This window comes from Passer montanus, unplaced genomic scaffold (genome assembly GCF_014805655.1).
Source record: "Passer montanus isolate IOZ18808 unplaced genomic scaffold, ASM1480565v1 scaffold44, whole genome shotgun sequence".
NCBI lineage: Eukaryota > Metazoa > Chordata > Aves > Passeriformes > Passeridae > Passer > Passer montanus.
In genome coordinates this window covers 4,593,421-4,612,990 of record NW_024369262.1, presented here as the reverse complement: position 1 = coordinate 4,612,990, position 19,570 = coordinate 4,593,421, and the positions used below count along the sequence as shown (strand labels likewise).

The following is a 19,570-nucleotide window of genomic DNA, read 5'->3' as shown; positions in this document are numbered from 1 at the left end:
GAGAGCCACGTGCACCCAGGCTCAGAGGGGTGCACACCCATCTGAGAAAGGATCAGCTCCTGTGTGCAGCTGTAAAAGATACTGGTTCAGCCAGTGCTCCACACTGAATAGGTTCAGGCAGAGAAAAATGCAAATTCAACCCCAAATAAACAGATAAATCAGTCTGGAGGCAGACCAGTCCTGTTCCACTGTAGTGCTGGCCTGAAACTCCCAGCACTTCTGGCGTGAAGCAGATGAGTTTCATTATGTAACAGGACTCATGTCATTAGAGACCTGGCAGTGGGTCACATGCAAGGTTTGGGGCTTAAATAATGCACAAAGGTGCACTGCCACAATGCCCGAGTGAGAGCTGGGCTGCCCAGAGGGATGGGCTTCACCTGAGGGCACAGAACCTCCTCAGGACTGGGTCTGGGCTTTGCCACCACCAGGACAAGGCACTGGCTGGGAGGTGAAGCTCTGGCCAATTCCTGAGATGCTCCTGTCAGTGCTGCTCACTACAGGGACACCTAAACTATGAATTCTGGCCTGCTTTTAAACTGATATTGGAGTAAAACCATTCAGTGCTCAGCTACACACCTAAACAACCACCAAAGCAGCGTTTATTTAAACACTGTGAACAGCTGTAGCCTTCAACTAAGGCTACAGTGGTTCATTCTGCAGTGGTTCTTTTAATAAGGTGCCTAGAAATGAATTGCTTTCTATTTGAATTAGGGAAAAGAGGCACTGTATATCATGCAAATCCATCACTGTGTGTTTGCCCACCACAGCCCCAGTCAGCTGAACAGAAACCAAACACAGACACTGGCACCACATGCCACCAGAAGACCTTGACCAGGTGTGCCAGCTTTTATTAGAAAAACTCTCCTTAAAAACAGAAAAAAAGCACTCCTCAGCAGTAAAACCGAGCTCGGTAGCCCCGTGCCCCGCAGCACTTCGCCCTTCAGACCTGTCAGAGAGGAAGTGCCCATTGCACAACTGGATCGGCGCCTCCAGACCCCTCCCTGCGCCGCAGCTTCACCCACGGACAGGGAGGCAGCCCCGCACTCCCGCAGCCCGCTCCGGGAAGTCACCTTACACCTATTCAATGCCATCACTGGGAAAGAAAACCATTAGCGCGTGGCTCTGGTGCGAGGAGAGCCAGAGCTGGGCTGGGGAGAGGCCAGCGGGCAGCGGAGCTGGCACCTGGGCACCTGCACTGCCACAGCTGCACTGCGGGGAGCCGCGGCAGCTCCCGCGTTCCGCTGCAATACGCGCGTTCTCCTCCAGCAAACGACACTCCGCGCGGGACCACCGGCAGCACGGCTCAGCCTGTGCTCAGAGCTACACAGACTTTAACACCATTCAAATAAATATAATTAAGCGGCACACGGACACCGCTCACCTTGCCCAGCTCACCCCCCCGCACGCCCCGTGCCGGGCCGGGATTTCCCCGCGGCGCTGCTCCGGCAAGCGCAGCGGAGCCTCCCGCGCCCGGCCCGCCCGGGCACCGCGCCAGCCTCGCCCACCCCGCCGGGCACGGCCCGCCGGGCAGGCCCGGCGCGGCTCCGCCGGCACCGAGCCCGGGCGGCTCCCTCAGCGCAGCGAGGCAGCGGCCCGCCCGCCCCCGCGCCCACCTGGAGATGCTCCTGGAAGCGGATGGGCAGGATCTGGGCCATGGCGGCGGCGGGGCGCTCCGGGCCGGGCCGGGCTCAGCGGTGCGGGCGGAGCGGGGCCGCGATGGCGGAGCGGGGCCGTGCGGAAGCTGCCCCCGCCGGCGGAAGGATACCGCCGCGGAAGGATACCCGCACCTGCCGCCGCCGCCGGCCGCGCGGAGGGATCCCGGCGAGCGGCGCCAATGGGAGCGGCGGGTGTGATGCGCCGCCGGAAGGGACTATTTGGGGACGCATCACTCCCTCCCTGCCTTCCCCGGCCTTTTTTTTTTTTGCCACATCATGCGACCGAGGGGCCGCGGCGTCACTTCCGCCCCGCGCGCGCGGGGTCACGTGGGGCGGCGCGGCCGGGCAAGGTGACACCGGGGGGACACTGAGGGGACAGGGATGTCCCCGCCCCCGGGATGTGATGGGGCCCCCCCCCCCCGGGGTGTCGCTGTCACCGAGGTGCCATGGACACCCCTGCCACCGCCGCGGGGTGTCCCCTCCCTGGGGACACTGAGGGGACAGGGATGTCCCCGCCACCGGGATGTGATGGAGCCACCCGCCCCCCCCCCCCCCCCCCCCGAGGTGACACCGAGGGGACAAGATCCTTGTCACCAGGATTTGATGGATTCCCCCATCCCCAGTGTCCCTGTCCCCACACTGATGGATTCCCCATCCTTGGAGCATCCCTGTCACCGGGATCTAAAGGAGCCCCATCCCCTGGTCCCTGTCCCCAGACACCCCCATCCCTAGGGTGTCCCTGTCCCCAGGATCTCAGGGATTCCTCTCCCCCTGCATCCCTGTCCCCATGATCTCACGGATCCCCCATCCCCAGTGTCCTTGTTCCCAGATCTCATGGATTCCCCCATTCCCTGGTATCCCTGTCCCCCTGATCTCAGGGATCCCCCATCCTTGGAGTGTCCCTGTCCCCAGATCTGATGGATCCCCCATCCCCAGTGTCCCTGTCCCCACGATCTCATGGATTCCCCATTCCCTGTGTCCCTGTCCCCTGCTGTCCCTGTCCCTCACCCCCAGGGCTGCTCTCCCAGACCCTTCCCAGGCCCCAGTTAATTAGTGCAGCACACTAACGAAGCCCCACGCTCCCCTCTGTGTTTCATTAACTCACACTTGAACTCCAGCACGTAGAACAGGTAAAAACTTAACTTTTTCCTGAGGTCAGCATCCAGAGCTGGGTGTGCTGGCTGAAATCTTATTTCATTTAACACCCCACTGTTACTTCCCCAGACAATTTTTACTTTGTCTTAAATTCCCCATCTCCAAACCTCTGAGAAGCCCTGGAACACAGTGGGGGGAAAATCCCTCATTTCTTGCTATAAAGAAAAATGAAAAAAAAACCTCCAAAATTTAAAAAAATCAGCATTAGGATCTGCCAAGTGATTTAGAGCCCCAAGGAACAGTGGGCATTCTGTGTACTCATTTCAGGCCCACTGGGTGGTGCAGATGGCATTTGACTCATGAGGGGCAGTGACACTGCAAATATAAATCAAATTAAACAGCAAAACTCAGAGCAGGGGATGAGTCAAGCCCAGGGGCTGCTGCTCCAAAGCAGAGCCTGAAAGAACAAAAACCCTCTCCCATCAATCACAGCAAGAGGAACAATTACCAGAGCCAGCACTTTCTTTATGAGCAATAATATTGTAATATTTTTAAAATTCCAATGGTTTTAGAGGCTCTGGGATCCTGGGCAGTGCTGGAATGCTGGAGGTGAGGCAGAGGTGGAATGGTGAATGTTTTATTCAGGCTCCAGCAATAAAACACAACACACCACTTGAACCAGTGCCCAGGGTGACACAGAGCACGCAGCTGAGGCAGGAAAAATCACAGCAAGTTCTTCCAATTATTTGGAAATTCCTACACAAACTGCTCACTGGAGCCCTGGAGCGTTTTAGGATTATTATGGTGATAAAAGAGGATTTCTTTATTGAGAAGGAAACAAACTTCATGATGACAAAGCACCACAGCTCCTTGCTCTTTGAGATGCTCAAGGAAAAACATTTTTATTTCCCTGTGTGTACCTGGTACAGCACAGCATGGAATGCAGGTGGGAGATATCCCTTTGGATTTCATCCTGCAATTGTCCCTTTGGATCTAATCCTGCTGCTGCCACCACTACAAGAGCCCCTCCTGCACATTTTCCTGAGCATGAATTCTGCATGACCACCATCAGACAGAATAAAATGGGTACAAAATTAAAATTCCACTCCGTACAAAAATAAACCCCAAGCGACCTGGAAGAAAAAATTCATTTCTAACAGCACTGAGAGCTCTTTAAGTCAAATAAATGCCAGAGAATTGGCACCACACTTGGTATCAGGGCTTCAGCCACAGCTGAGGCCACCAAATTGTTGCCACTGACCTGCAGCAACACAAAGCTTGGGAAGTTTTCCCTGCTGGATGCAGAGGGAATTGTGTTTGTCCTCTTTGGCACTGGGACTGACCACAGGTTCCCCTGCCCTCCTGTCAGCCCTTGGGCACTTTGCAAACAGCCCCAGAGCTGCAGAAGCTGCCTCCCCTGGCAGTGGGAGCAGGGCTGCCAGCAGGGTCACCCCATTTCCTTCTCAGGGCCACTCAGAGCCTGAGCTCTCTGCTGCTTCCTCTGCAGGTACCGAGCTCGGGCGTCCTGGATGGACTGCTCATCATTCCTCCTCTCCATCTTCCCTGCAGAGCTCTCTGGGACTCCTTCTGGGGGGACAGGACAGAAAGAAATTAATTCTCTGTGTCAAACCCACCCCCCTCCAGCATTACAACTCCTCCTATTTGTTAAATACAAAAAAAAACCCCAATAAATCTCTTTTTTTTTATCTCACATGCAGCCATTTGAATGACTTCCAGAGAGGACAGACTGCACCACAGCAGGGAGGGAAAAAAAAATTCAAAATAAAATCACACCTTAGCTCCCATGTCAATATTTGCAGCTGGGCTCATCTCATCCCCAAATCTTGCTTTTTATTGTAGCAGAGAATATGCAGGCTGTGTTCTACACACCCCTTTCTTCTCTGAACTGCACATCCCAAGCTCAGGTTTGAGCAGGACAGGACAGGAAAAAACATTGGGATAAACTATCTTTAAAAAATTTCCGGAGGCAGGAGGGAGGGAGAGGAAAACATGCAGATAAGGGAGTGGGAAAAGTCAATATTGCAGATCAGCCACCATCAGAAATGCACATTCCCCACAGCACTGAGACCTTGGGACTGCTTCTCACAGAAGGCAAGAGAAGCAGAAAATATTTTCAGTCTAAAACAAACAATAAAAAAGAAAATAAAAGGCTCTGACAGCCTAAAATCTGTATGAGTGAAGCAGCTCCTGCAGCCTGGTCAGAGAACAAGAAGGAGCTTTAATCAGCATCCATTGTTAAAATATTTCCAATTATTACATCTTGTCAGCTATTCAGCCACCTATTTTCATGACGGTGCCAGAAATACAGCATCTGTAAGGTCAAAATTAAGCTCCAATTAATTGGCAATTGCCTGATGAAGTCATAATGTGAAGGGGGACACAGAGAACATTTCCTTCAGATAAACTGATGAGGCTCTTCTGCATTATTTATAACCAAATGAAATTCATGTTTAAAAATGGTGGGTTTACACAATAATGCAGGGCAGCAAGAGATGCTGGCCTGAGCACAAGTCTGCATTTTTCCCTTTGTTAAGGAAATGGAAGAGAGTCTGTATTTACTGTACAATAAATGGATGTTTTGGAAGGGTCAGCTCAGGAGTAAAGAGGCCCTTTGAATACTTGGCTGCTTTAGGAACCTGCTGACAGGAGAATCCCAGGAATGTCAAGCAGCCAGCTCAGTTAGCAGGCAGCAGTTCTAATTAACACAGACTATTTACACATATGGCATTAAATTCATTGTCAGAATGAGACACTCACCAAAATGTGAGAATTTTCTTCTCTATCTATTGCTGGGTGAGGTTTATTAATTTTTTTCCCCTTTCCTCTGCCCCACAGCTCTCAGGACTTCTCCCAGAGCAGCACTATTTGGGCATCAATGGCTAAATACCCTTCACAACCTTAAATAACCAGCCTCAAAATGCTTTTATTCAATTCTGCTCTAAGAAACAAGAAGGGGGGGAGCGTGGCAAGAAGCAGCAAGCTAACACCACAATTCACACTGCTGGGACAGAAAATAAGTATTGCAGAGCTGTGAGGAGAACAAAACACCCACAACACTACCAAACAAATTAACACCTTCCAGCCCAGAACGTGCCATAATAAACACACAGGGGTCCAAAACAACAACAAAAAGCAAACACGCACAAAGAGACGAGCACTGTGCTTACCAAACTGCCTTTTCAGCTCCTCCCTCTGCTTCCACTTGGTTATTTCCTCCTCAGTGACCTCTTCCCTGGCCACACTGCTCAGCTCATAGGCGTCCACCTGGTGCAGCCTGGGCAGCAGGTCCCGGAGCCACTCGTAGCGCACGGGGCACACGGTGCGCACGTAGATCTTGGAGGTGACGGCCACGTCGTGGAAGATGATCCACTCCAGCAGGGTCTCCTGGTTGTAGAGCTGAAAAATTCAAAGGTGGTTTGGTTTTCAGAGCCTCACCTGCAGCAGGGTGTCAGTGGTTGAGATGGGAGGGGGTGTTAGCAGGTTTTGGGTTTTCAGATTTTAGAATTGTCCGTGCGATCCAAAGAGCCAGAGGGAAAGTCCAGCCTGTGTCACTCCCACCTCACAGCCCAAACCCTGACCAAGCCTGAGCAAGTGAGGCTCTTCCCCACCCTCAAAATGAGCACAAAGCAGAGCACAAAGCAAGCACCAGGGAGAGTTTAGGGACCTGGCCCTTATTCCTTTCAGAGATGCTTTTCTGCTTTACCAGCAGGCTTTGGGAACTCACTGTGGATGAAGGGTGGATGTAGACTATGCTGCCATGGCCATCCATGGTGCAGAATGTCCTGGCTGCAGATCTGGAAAAAAGAAATTAAGAACAACAACAACACAAAACACACATTGCTGTGATTAGACAGCAACACTGAACTAAAGAAATCAGCAGCAGCACAGAAAAAAGTTCTCAAATATCTACCTAGAGGAAGGTGCTTCCAGACTTAAACTGTAAAAAACCATTTAAACAAAATGAGCACAAAGCAGAGCACAAAGCAGAGCACAAACTCTCACCAGGGAGAGTTTAGGGACCTGGCCCTTATTCCTTTCAGAGATGCTTTTCTGCTTTACCAGCAGGCTTTGGGAACTCACTGTGGATGAAGGGTGGATGTAGACTATGCTGCCATGGCCATCCATGGTGCAGAATGTCCTGGCTGCAGATCTGGAAAAAAGAAATTAAGAACAACAACAACACAAAACACACATTGCTGTGATTAGACAGCAACACTGAACTAAACAAATCAGCAGCAGCACAGAAAAAAGTTCTCAAATATCTACCTAGAGGAAGGTGCTTCCAGACTTAAACTGTAAAAAACCATTTAAACAGTGAAATACAATATATCTAATTTGCCACAGCAGCACTGCAGGTGTAACACCACAGTAACAACAGGAGGACCTGGCCCTTATTCCTTTCAGAGATGCTTTTCTGCTTTACCAGCAGGCTTTGGGAACTCACTGTGGATGAAGGGTGGATGTAGACTATGCTGCCATGGCCATCCATGGTGCAGAATGTCCTGGCTGCAGATCTGGAAAAAAGAAATTAAGAACAACAACAACACAAAACACACATTGCTGTGATTAGACAGCAACACTGAACTAAAGAAATCAGCAGCAGCACAGAAAAAAGTTCTCAAATATCTACCTAGAGGAAGGTGCTTCCAGACTTAAACTGTAAAAAAACATTTAAAGAGTGAAATACAATATATCTAATTTACCACAGCAGCAGTAACAACAGGGTTTGGGAGTGAAGCCTTTGAAAACTGTGATAACTGGAGACTTCCAAGCCCTTCAGCTGAATATCTGGAACCACTCTCAGCTGGTGAGTTCATTTCACAGACAGAAAAATGACATTCCTGGGAAGCTGCTGACACCCTTGGAATGGTGAAGACAGGCAAAAGCAGAGGTTCCAGCCCCTTCCAGAAACATCTCCTTCACCTGCAGTTTGTACTTTGCTGCTTTTACCAACATAAAACCACATTTTAAAGTCATTTGCATAATTTCTTTTCCATGCAGGTCTCCAAACTTCTTTCCTCACCTCCTAGCAACGTTGATGAAGTATCCTGCACACAGGCATCTTCTCAGTATTTCAGTTCTGGAGCCTTCAAACGTCTCTTTAGGGAAGTCTGGCAGCTGGAAAAAGAAAAATCAACATGAATGAGGATGGATCTTCAAGAAAAAGCAGTTAAACCCCCTCCATCCCATGGATTTTAAACTCTGGACAGAAATCATGAGGAAAGGAGAAAAACCTCTCCTTGCCCACTACCACCACTGTACCTGAGTCACACAAGCAAGGGTGCTCCACAAAAATACTTAAGTGGTTTATTTTCTACTGGAAGAAGGCAGCAGCCACTTGGCAAAGGCTCAGCACCCACTACATCTCCTAAATATAAGTTTATACAGCTCAAACATGCCCAGAAATGTTATTTTTTTACCTGTTTCAGTTTAGTGATTATTTCCCGCAGCTGCCTTTCCACACTAAAAGCAGATTTCACAGCTCTCCAATGGATCCAGTATTTCTGGCACCAGGCTGAAGGAGACTTGCTGAGAACAGGAATATTTGAATTATAAAGAAGCCCTTTGTCAGCTGCTTGCAAAGAAACTTGCCTCTATTTTATTGTATGGTCATACAAAGGCAGCAACCTACACAGGCAGATACTTTGTGGGGTTAAATAAAAAGTGTCTGGATGGAAATTACAGATCACAACAAGGAATAAATCTGAAATTAGGAATGAGCACACAGATGTGTATCTGCAGCACACCTAAAAACTGGGAGTTAGGAGCAATGCCAAACCACTCAGTGTAAGGGAGAATTTCATACCTTGCTTTGCACTGTTCAAAAATATTTAAGAGGGTTGCAAAGTCATTGCATCCTCCCACTTGTGAGGCAAGTTCCTGGTGTTGAAGCTCAGCCTCCTTTTGCTTCTGAGGATCACCTGAGGAATAAGTTATATCTTAATAAACTATAAGTTATATCACTTACAGTAATTTTTATTTATCACCACCTAATTTGACCTGTATGACTGAATAATCTATAAGTTATATGACTTAAAGTCATTTTTATTTATCACTGCCCAGGCAGGGACTGGGCAGCACAAAGGAACCACCAAGGCTGCAGATGTGCCACAGCTGGGGGGCAGCAGGAGGATGGGACAGCCTCGAGTTTAGCACTGGTGAAAGACTGAACTCAGCTCTAGTGGAGCTGAGCTGCACTGAAACCACCCTGGAAGCACAGCAAAATGACATTTGCCACCTAGAAAACCAATGGAAATGAGGCAGTGCCAAGCCAAGCCTCTCACAGAAAGGCAATAATCTATTTGCTGAAACAGTTATTGAACAGCAAAGACACTCCAGAGGTGATGCCACACTTGCTAAAAACAGCCAGACCCTGCTGTCTGCACTCACACCCACAGCAACCCATCTGCTGGGGTGCATTTTGGCTTTATTTTGGGATTTTTTGGGGTGCATTTTGGCTTTATTTTGGGATTTTTTCCTCTTCATTTTTTATGTGACAGAGATTTCCCCTGCTGACCTCTCAGCTGAGGCACTTTCCCAACCCAAGCCTGCTGCCCTGAGGCCTCTGCAGCAGATTTTTCCCCCTCATTTTTTATGTGACAGAGATTTCCCCTGCTGACCTGTCAGCTGAGGCACTTTCCCAATCCAAGCCTGCTGCCCAGCTCCTGGCACACAGAGTGCCCTGACTCCAAGGCTGGGGAGGGTTTTTGGGAAGAGGGGCTCCCACCTGGACGGATGAAGACGTTCTCCACGGACAGCATGGCTGCAATGGGAAGCAGGAGATCCTCACAGTCCAGGGAAGCTGCTTTTATCAGAGCACAGGACAAGTTGGGAGGGAGGGGAAACTGCACCAGGAATTCTCCCAGTCTTGTCACCTGGCCTCTCCTTTATAGGAGAGAAAAAAAATTTACATGTATATATTACATATATTTATATACATTTAAGGAAATATATATGTTTATATATAAAAATAAATATATTTACAGGAAAAATATATATTTATATTATATATATTTATAGGAAAATATGTCTATTTAGATATATATTATATTTTAATATTTCTCTATATTTTATTATACATCTTATTATATCTTCTTATTATAGATCTTATTATGTATATTATCTATTTATATGTAATAATAAGTATATAATAAATAATATATGTATGTATAAATAATATTTATGTATGTAAAAATAATCTGTATTATATATATAATATATATACTTTTATATATTATCTTATATAAATATATCTATTTTTCATTTAAGGAAATATATATTTTTTTATATATAAATATATATATTTACAGGAAATATATATATTTATATTAGATATGTTTATAGGAAAAATATATCTATATAGATATATATGATATTTTAATATATTTTCTATATTTTATTATACATCTTATTATACTATATCTTCTTATTATATGTCTTACTATGTACATTATCTATTTATAGATAATAAATATATAATAAATAATATATGTATATACAAATAATATTCACATATATAAAAATAAATTCTATATTATATATAATATTTACATACATATCATACACATAATATATATTTTATATATTTCTATTATATCTATTTTTATATATACAGATTCAATGAAATTATGTTTAAATGTGAATTGGGTAAGAAGCACTTTCCTTTGGACTATGAGTGCCCACACAGGTGCTGGGACCATGGAGAAGTGTCATTAGCAATAAAATAATCCACATTTCTCCAGTTTGCTTGTGTCTGCCCCATGGCAGGCACAGCCAGCTTTTTATTTTATTTATTTATTTTTTTACTATTATTTACAAGAAGAATTGCTGGAAGCTTAGGATGAGATCTCACTTCCTGCCTGGAGCTCCTGGCTGGACGTGCAGGCAGGGCCTGAGCTGCCACAGCAGTCTGGGGGCTGCAGAGCTGAGCTCACTCAGGAACTCCAGGACAATGTGCAGAACCTGATTTCTATCTCCCAAACCCCAAACTCTGCTCTCCCCCTGGTTCTGCAGGCAGTGTATTAAACCCCAGTCAACTTCCTGGAGGTTAAATAAGGAAACACATTCTGCTGCTGAGGAGTGTCCTTTAATCCACACAAAACACCAATTTAAGCCTTGGATTTGAAATTTTGGTGTGAAACCCTTTGGTTTTTACCTGTCAATAGCACTGCACTGGTAAAGTTCCTTCAGAGCTTCCAAAATGTGTCTTTCCTCAGGGGGGTCCAAATAGGGAAACCTAGGGTTAAAAATATGGTAATTTATTCTTTTCATATTTATGAAAATAATTCTAAAATATTTAAATATTTAAACATTGATTTTAAAATATATTTTTAAATTTATTTTCATGTTTTTATAATTATAAAACTAACTTCTAAACCTCCCCAATGCAGGTTTTCTGACCCAAGTTAGGTAATAATAATAATCATCTTCTGTCTGTTCCTGTACAACCTCCAGCTGAGGAATTTCTGATTACAAATCCCAGCATGGCAAACATTAAACTGCATTTTCTACTCTTGTATGGTCTTAGAACTAAAAAATTCCAGAGAGATGAAACTTTTGGGGTATAAAACATAGTATTTTAAGTATTTAAATGTGTAAAAACTAGTATTTTAAGGATTTTAAGCATTTAAAGGTGTAAAAACCAGTATTTAAAAACTGCAAGTACTTAAAGGTGTAAAAATCAGTCTTTTAAAGACTGCAAGTATTTAAAGGTGTAAAACCCAGGATTTTAAGGATTTTAAGTATTTAAAAGAATGCTAAAAAAAAGTACCTTAAGGATTGTAAGTATTTAAAGGTCTAAAAAACAGTAGCTTAAGGATTGTGAGTATTTAAAGGTGTAAAAACCACTATCTTAAGGATGTTATGCATTTAAAGGTCTAAAAACCAGTATTTTAAGTATTTAAAAGAATGCTAAAAACCAGTGTCTTAAGGATTTTAAGCATTAAAAGATATAAAAGCCAGGATTTTATGTATTTAAAGGAATGCTACAAACAAACTCATTTAATTTGGGCGAGATGGGAGTTTGGCAGAGGCTGAAGCTGGCCTGGAGCTTGGGATCCAGGCTGGAGTGGCAGAGCAGAGCAGCAGCAAAGCTGATTGAAGTGTCCCACTTGGCTGGGGACCTAATCCTGCCCCTCTGGGACAGGGATAATCCCCCTGCAGGAGCTCACCTGATGACATCATGCACAGAAAGGCATTTCAAGGTGAGGATCACAGATGTCAGGCTGGTTCTCCTGATCTCTGGCACGGTGTGCTGGGGCATGCACTGCTCCCAGAACTCCCTGCTGTACAGCCCAAAGCTCTTCCCCGACGACGTCCGGCCGGCGCGCCCGGCTCGCTGCTTGGCTTCACTCCTGCCCCAAAAAAACCAAATCCAAACCTCTCATCCCTGCTGGTACCACGCCACAGAAGCACAAAATGTCTCTCTTTACAGATGCAAGCGGTATTCTTGCACAGCAGCTGAAAAAATCCAGCTGTGCAAGAAATAAATAATTTCTGTGCATTTTTTGGATGTTGTCGCATTCAGCCAGCACTGCTCAGACCTCACACAATGCCAACTCCTCCTAAATATCTGTGACTTTTAGGAAGTTCTATATCCTGAACCACTTTTAACTTGGTTAATTAAAACAAATTAAAGTGGTTTTTAAACATTAAAATGGTTTTTAAACCTTAAAGTGGTTTTAAACCTTACAGTGCTTTCAACCCTTCAAGTGGCTTCAAACCTTAAAGGGGTTTTTAAACCTTAAAATTATTTTAAATCATGGGGCTTCGAGGCTGCTGCCGATCTTTTTATTTATTTTTTTAAAGAACAACCAATACAGAGCATTACTGCCAGAGCAGCTCCCAGAAACAGCAAATTTTTAACTTACTTTGAGATGGGAACCACCTCCAGGATGTCCAACCCAACTCGGGGATTGTGATTCAACTGCTTCACAAAGCCACTGTCCACCACATATCTGAAAAAACAATCCAGAGAGGTAAAAAGCAGAGGGCTCAGCAGGTAACTGACATATGGATTTAATTTTAAAAAACACATTTATTCTACCTAGACCCTGGTTATTTAGTAGATTTGATTTCAAAATAGATTCAAAAATACTGGTCACTTCTAAGGCTATAATAATGTCAATGGTTTTCTTATTACACACCCAAAAAAAAGGCAATAGTAGCAGAATAAATGTGTTTTTCCAAACCCAGACCTTTCTGAATTATTCCCTGTTATGAGGGACAGAAATCAATACCTGACTCCTTCAATGGTCAGAGATGTTGCAGCAATGTTCGTGGAGACCACACATTTTCTGATGCCTCTGGGGGCTGGCAAAAATATCCTTTTCTGTTGATCTAAAATGACAGAAAATTACATAAAATAAAATGACAAAATAAAATAAAGCAGTGCAAAATAAAGCATCCCTGCTGGTACCACGCCACAGAAGCACAAAATGTCTCTCTTTACAGATGGAAGAGGTATTCCTGCACAGCAGCTGAAAAATCCAGCTGTGCAAGAAATAAAGAAGAATTTTTATGTATTTTTGGACGCTGCTGTATTCAGCCAGCACCGATCAGACCTCAGACAATGCCAATTCCTCCTAAATACCTGTGACTTTTAGGAAGTTCTATATCCTGAACCACTTTTAACTTGGTTAATTAAAACAAATTAAAGTGGTTTTTAAACATTAAAATGGTTTTTAAACCTTAAAGTGGTTTTAAACCTTACAGTGCTTTCAACCCTTCAAGTGGCTTCAAACCTTAAAGGGGTTTTTAAACCTTAAAATTATTTTAAATCATGGGGCTTCGAGGCTGCTGCCGATCTTTTTATTTATTTTTTTAAAGAACAACCAATACAGAGCATTACTGCCAGAGCAGCTCCCAGAAACAGCAAATTTTTAACTTACTTTGAGATGGGAACCACCTCCAGGATGTCCAACCCAACTCGGGGATTGTGATTCAACTGCTTCACAAAGCCACTGTCCACCACATATCTGAAAAAACAATCCAGAGAGGTAAAAAGCAGAGGGCTCAGCAGGTAACTGACATATGGATTTAATTTTAAAAAACACATTTATTCTACCTAGACCCTGGTTATTTAGTAGATTTGATTTCAAAATAGATTCAAAAATACTGGTCACTTCTAAGGCTATAATAATGTCAATGGTTTTCTTACTACACACCCAAAAAAAAGGCAATAGTAGCAGAATAAATGTGTTTTTCCAAACCCAGACCTTTCTGAATTATTCCCTGTTATGAGGGACAGAAATCAATACCTGACTCCTTCAATGGTCAGAGATGTTGCAGCAATGTTCGTGGAGACCACACATTTTCTGATGCCTCTGGGGGCTGGCAAAAATATCCTTTTCTGTTGATCTAAAATGACAGAAAATTACATAAAATAAAATGACAAAATAAAATAAAGCAGTGCAAAATAAAGCAATATAAAATAAAGCGAAATAAAGTATAAAATAAAGTAAAAGCAAATGAAATAAAATAAAGTAAAATAAAGTATAAAATAAAGCATAAAATAAAGTAAAATGTGAAGTCATCTGGACTTTCAGTTACTCAATATCCCCATCCTAACTGAGGATCTTGAAGTCATATCCAGACTTGGATTTGTATTTTGACTGGAGGCTCAAGTAGAGAAGGCTGAAGTTTGATTTCGTTTATGATGACCACAATAAAACCCCACCCCAAAGTGCCAGAATATTGCAACAAAGGGGTTCATTAACACCCCTTTCCCAACCCCAACAGAAAATCTGATGGGGATGATGTCTATAACAACTCCTGCAGCTCAGATTGCTGTGATGGAGTGAGATTCTGGGCTCTGACCTGTGGACATGGAGCCATAGAGAGGCAGGATGAGGAGCCCCTCCACAGCCCGGTCGTGCACCTCGTAGCGGTAATCGATGGACTCTGCTTTCTTGAAAAGCAAATCACAAGCTCTTTCTATCTCATTCTGGCCTAAAAGACACACAAGAGCATTTTAGTGACCTAATTACCTACAGCTCTGCCTTCCTGGTTTGCAATACCTTTAAAAAAGGTTGTTTTGTCAATATGCAATAGACCAATGCCATTAAAATGAGGAATTAATGAGAGGGGGTTTGGGAGGTGACATCCAGCCTTTCCACAGGGCCTCCCACCAAGGATTTGCCTTAAAAGATTAGGTATCTTTTTATTAGATATTAGCTATTAATATTAATATTAGATATGGGCCTGGCCCATGCATTGATGTAGGATTTTACAGCGAAAATAATTCTTGCTCCATGAATTAACCACAAACTAAACCATGGAGACAACACTGAGTCAATCTGGTTATTCCTACAATGCTCTGAAAACTACAATTTCAAGGACTTTGTGCATCAACCTGCACCTTTCCCTTCCCACTGATCTGGGAGAAACCAGGCAGCCTTTGGAAGCTTTTCTGCTTTGCTGGCAGTGCCATGATTCACCTGGAGTATCCAGGAAAATTCTCACCTGTGAGGAAAACCAGGATGTCACCTTCTGGTTCATTTAAGTGAACATCCAGGGCAACCTTCACAGCCTGGAACACAAAAAAAAAAATTAAACAAGCTAAAATCAGTTGAAATCCCATTTAATTCTTGCTAGGATTCATCACACCAACTGATCCTCCCCTATTTCCTGCAGAGATGCTGAGAACACAACACAGCAGCTCATTCTTGTGGCCTCCCCCAGATGAAAATCACCCCAAAAAAAGAGAGAAAACAAACCTCTGTGACATAGGCAGAGCTGCCCACATCCCTGGGGCTCAGCAGGTTGCAGAATATCTCCTTGACAGGGTAATTTCTCCCTGGAATGTGCAGCACTGAGCAGTGCCCAAAGAACTCCGAGAGCTTTTCCACCTCCAGGGTGGCTGACATCACCACCACCTTCATGTCTGTGCTCCTGCCTGCTGGCTTCTCCTGCAGGAACAGCTTCTTCAGCAAACCAAATAAAATATCCTAGCAGGAAAACAGAAACAGCTGATGTTAATACCTTGGTTTAGCTAGAAGAGCCTGACAAACCTGGAATTTTGATGATTTTATCCTGTTGATATGGTGAAAATCACATATTACAGGCTCAAGCATTCTGAAGAAAACACATTTGCCCTTTCTAGAGCTTTATGAATTTTTCACCAGCTCTTCTCACAGCCCACAGACAGCACCAGTGTAACTCAAACCCCTCTGTATTTCATTTTTATACTCTCTTGGTCAAGTCCTTTGTGAGAATTTACCTCACACCCATTTTTCATCCCATTTTCCAGTCTGTGCCCCCTGTGTGTGCACCTTCCCTGGTTTTATTTATTGCTACAACCTCAGCAAGTTTATTCTACTCCGTGCTTCCCTGAATTACAAATGTGCTCCTTCCACCACTTCAGCTCAGTTATTTGCAATTCCCTCAGATGCCTGAGGGCAAACTGGGATTCAGGGGAGCAGTTTCCCTTTCCCAGCTGGACTGGAGATTGTGTGCTGGAGCAGGAGGTTGTCTGACACAGCACAACCCCCTGAGGTCTCAGTGACCTCAGTGTCCCTTTGCTGGCCACAGAAGGGTCAGGGTGACCTCTGAAAGCTTTTGGGACTCAGGTCTAGATGCTCCCATGGACCCACCAGCCATAATCTCTTTGCACAGTCATTGGCACACCCTAAGAAACATTGGGCCTTTTGTTTTGGCTTTTTTTTTGGTGTATTTTCTGATGGTTTATTTTTTAAATTATTATTTTAGAAAGTCTGCATTCTGGCTTCAAACTCCTGGAAATTTTGCCAGAGTATTCAACAGCCAGCAAAGTTTTAACTGCATTTAAATGTTAAAACTCCAACACTATTAGAGGCCATATCTTATTTTCAGCATTTTAAACAATGCAGCACTTCTGTGCTCTTAGGACAGCAAAAGGACAAAACACATCCATAGAAAGTCAGTCCAGACCCCTGGGGATTGTGCTGAAGGGAAAGGAAGGGATAAACAGCACAGAAAAAGAGAAACAGTGACCCAAAAAACCAGCTACGAGGTGACACTCACAGTGCTGAGGCTCCTCTCGTGGGCTTCATCCAGAACGATGACACTGTACCTGCTGAGGAGGGGGTCAGCCAGGATCTGCCTCAGCAGGCACCCATCAGTCATGTACCTGATGGCAGTGTCCTGCAAGGGTTAATCACACTGTCACCTGCCAGCCCGGCTTTTTATTTCACAGCAAACACTGCCACACACATCACACATTCGTCCAGCACCCCACAAGGGTTTTCCTTAAAAGATATTTAAGGGAAAATAAAGTCAACTAAAGGGTGTTGATGAACCCTTTTGTTACAATATTCTGGCACTTTGGGGTGGGGTTTTATTGTGGTCATCATAAACTAAAGATATTTAAGGGAATGTCCATACACTGATGTAGGATTTTACAGCTAAAACAATTCTTATTGTGCATAAAATCCTTATCATGCACAGCAGCACGGGGGTGCTTGGCAACGTTCCACCCTCAAGGTGCCCAAAAACCTCCCTCAAACGAGCCAGAGGACACAAACAGCCGGGAATAGCTCTGAGACAGCCTGGGTGACCCTGCCACACGCCCAGGACAGCCCCCAGGGCCCCACCTCGCAGGTGCAGTCGTCGAAGCGGACCTGGTATCCCACGAGAGTGCCCAGGGCACAGCCCATCTCCTCGGCCACCCTCTGTGCCACCGACACGGTGGCCACGCGCCGCGGCTGGGTCACACCGATGGCACCGTGCTTGGCCAGCCCTGGGGGGACACACGAGGGCTTGGGTTGGAAGGGACGTCAAAGATCACCTCATCCCACCCCTTCCTGGGACATCCTTCCAATTCCCAGGTTGCTGCAGGTGTTCCACTGTCCCAGGTTGCTGCAGGTGTTCTCCAGCCTTGGATGCCTGCAGGGATGGGGCATCTTCCCTGGGCAAACTGTGCCAGGCCCTCCTGCCCTCAAAGGGAAGAATTCCTTCACAATATCCCCCCTAACCCTGCTCTCTGGCAGCTGGAAACCATTCCCTGTGTCCTGCCACTCTTCCAGGTGCTGGGAGTGGCTCTAGGATGAGGCTGAACCCCCCCGTGAGTGTGGCACACCGAGTTGAGCTGCTCCAGGTCACTTTATAACACCTACACATGGCCACAGTTTGGGGTATTTTGGTTTTGTTTTTTTTTTTTTTTTTAATTTTTTTTTTGTTTTTTGGTGGGTTTGTTTTTTTTTTTTTATTTAAAAGGTTTGACCAAGCCACCTCCTCTCACCACAGCCCAAGCTGCGTCACCCGCGAGGGGACAGGGGGATTACAATCCGAGCCTGTTCCCCACATCCGCAACCCGCGGAGAGGGGTGGGGGTGTGGGGGGCGGTTCCGTTACCTGCCTCGTAGAGGTACCTGGGCAGCTGCGTGCTTTTGCCGCTGCCCGTCTCGCCGGTGACGATGAGGAAGGGCCGCTCCCTCACGGCCTGCAGCAGCTCGCGGCGGGAGCGGCGGATGGGCAGGGCGGGGCCGTCCATGGCGGCCCCCGGCGCTCACCTGCCCTCAGGCGAGGCCCCGCCCACCCCGCGCACCTGGACGCGGCGCCCCGCGCGCCCCCGCCGCGCCACGCCTCCTCGCTAAGCCACGCCTCCTCGCTAAGCCACGCCTCCTCGCTAAGCCACGCCTCCTCGCTAAGCCACGCCTCCTCGCTAAGCCACGCCTCCGCGCGGCTTCCCGCCTCTTCCTTAGGCCACGCCCACGGCGCGGTCCCCTCACGCCCTCAGGGCGCCTCAGAGAAACGGAATTGCCTAAAAAAAAATCATAAAAATCGCCAAATTACAAAGTGGGAAGGGTTGAAAGAACCTCGAAATCAATGGGCGGGGAGAATTCCCGCCAGACCGGGCTGCTCAGATTTATTTCGTGACAAAACTTGAGCCTTGAGTCCACGCATTAATGTCATGATGGAACGACCCTGATTAGAAAGAAAACATCTTGCCACATGTAATAAAATCTAAGGGACAAGAAATGATCTCGAATTCTGTCATAAATCAGAGTAACATTCTCTTTCCATAGGTCAGCTAAATGTGTTGCATTAGGCTGCTACACAATATTGAACAAAACACAATTGTACGCATATAGAATATAGTAAAATATTGATAAACAAACGTGCTGCAGCAAAACTTCATCCTTGAGAGATAAAAAGCTTTTTGGTGTTTGATCTTTTTATACTTTCAAGCCTAATCAAGAGATGAGATTCAATCTCTGAAACAGAGAGCAGCCAACAAGCTCCAAGTGATGCGTTAGAAAAAACAAATTACTTGTTAGAATTTTACAAGTTTAGGGTTGAACATAGTCCAGTGATCTCAGACTTAGGGGCAGCTTAACAAAGCTGTGGGGAAAAAAGGATACCCTTGGTAGTGGACACAAAGAATGCAGAATTTAGGGACATCAGGCAGAACTGCCAAGATGTGGAAGAATCTGATAAACCCAACTGAGCTCCAAGTGGGTAAAAGGGTAAAATTCTGGTAATTCTGTGACCACCGACCCTAGAACCCCACTGACCCCAAAGGGAAGGACTCAGCACGGCACTAATTACCGTCAGAAGCAAATCATTAACCGGCAGAAGACAGAATACTAATTAACGAGTGGACTCTGTGACTGGTGGCAAATGAACGCTAATTCCTTTGTTTGCTAAAATGTGTAAACAGTAAAAAGTTTTTGATGGCTGGGGTGCCTGATCTGTGAGGTTCACCCAGGCTTGGCAAGGCTGAAATAAATAATCGATGTCTCTCTGGAACGTGCAGGTATCGCCGTGTTGTGCTGCGGGTAACAAATGTGATTTTTAAGGACATTAATAACCCCAAAATGT

At 45.5% G+C, this 19,570-nt stretch overlaps 2 protein-coding genes across 9 annotated transcripts in view; both read right to left on the bottom strand.

Moving 5' to 3' along the window:
- CLTC (clathrin heavy chain) overlaps positions 1-1,884 on the bottom strand; it is a 30,268-nt gene extending 28,384 nt beyond the window's left edge. Inside the window, exon 1 of one of the 2 annotated variants that reach the window (XM_039720635.1) lies at positions 1,614-1,884. In XM_039720635.1, the coding sequence (XP_039576569.1) occupies positions 1,614-1,655 (42 nt within the window). In that variant the 5' untranslated portion in view covers positions 1,656-1,884. The remainder of the gene's footprint in view (positions 1-1,613) is intronic. The other variant, XM_039720636.1, reaches the window with a different exon arrangement.
- Positions 1,885-3,254: 1,370 nt separating this feature from the next.
- On the bottom strand, positions 3,255-18,325 carry DHX40 (DEAH-box helicase 40). 7 transcript variants are annotated; one of them, XM_039720907.1, is made up of 17 exons: positions 18,101-18,325; positions 17,342-17,487; positions 16,773-16,892; positions 15,488-15,718; positions 15,234-15,300; positions 14,589-14,720; positions 14,030-14,129; positions 13,661-13,747; positions 11,942-12,124; positions 10,927-11,007; positions 9,499-9,656; positions 8,578-8,692; positions 8,192-8,300; positions 7,795-7,889; positions 7,216-7,285; positions 5,939-6,167; positions 3,255-4,337 (listed from the first exon to the last, which is right to left on the bottom strand). In XM_039720907.1, exons 1-17 carry the CDS (start codon positions 18,237-18,239, stop codon positions 4,198-4,200), a joined length of 2,202 nt encoding a protein of 733 aa, XP_039576841.1. In that variant the 5' UTR covers positions 18,240-18,325; the 3' UTR covers positions 3,255-4,197. The 7 variants fall into 7 exon arrangements, with proteins under 7 accessions (XP_039576841.1, XP_039576844.1, XP_039576843.1 ...); XM_039720910.1 differs by having other exon boundaries at positions 3,255-4,334; XM_039720909.1 differs by lacking the exon at positions 7,216-7,285 and adding an exon at positions 6,496-6,565.
- Positions 18,326-19,570: the final 1,245 nt, after the last annotated feature.

What these genes read in the sequence shown, in the direction of transcription:
- DHX40 (XM_039720907.1), bottom strand. Translation starts at nt 18,239, where the DNA reads ATGGACGGCCCCGCCCTGCCCATCCGCCGCTCCCGCCGCGAGCTGCTG. An exon ending in CATCCTGGTTTTCCTCACAG is followed by an intron (nt 14,721 to 15,233) that starts GTGAGAATTTTC and finishes TGTGTCTTTTAG; the next exon opens with GCCAGAATGAGATAGAAAGA. An exon ending in GGAGCTGAAAAGGCAGTTTG is followed by an intron (nt 4,338 to 5,938) that starts GTAAGCACAGTG and finishes CTGTCCCCCCAG; the next exon opens with AAGGAGTCCCAGAGAGCTCT.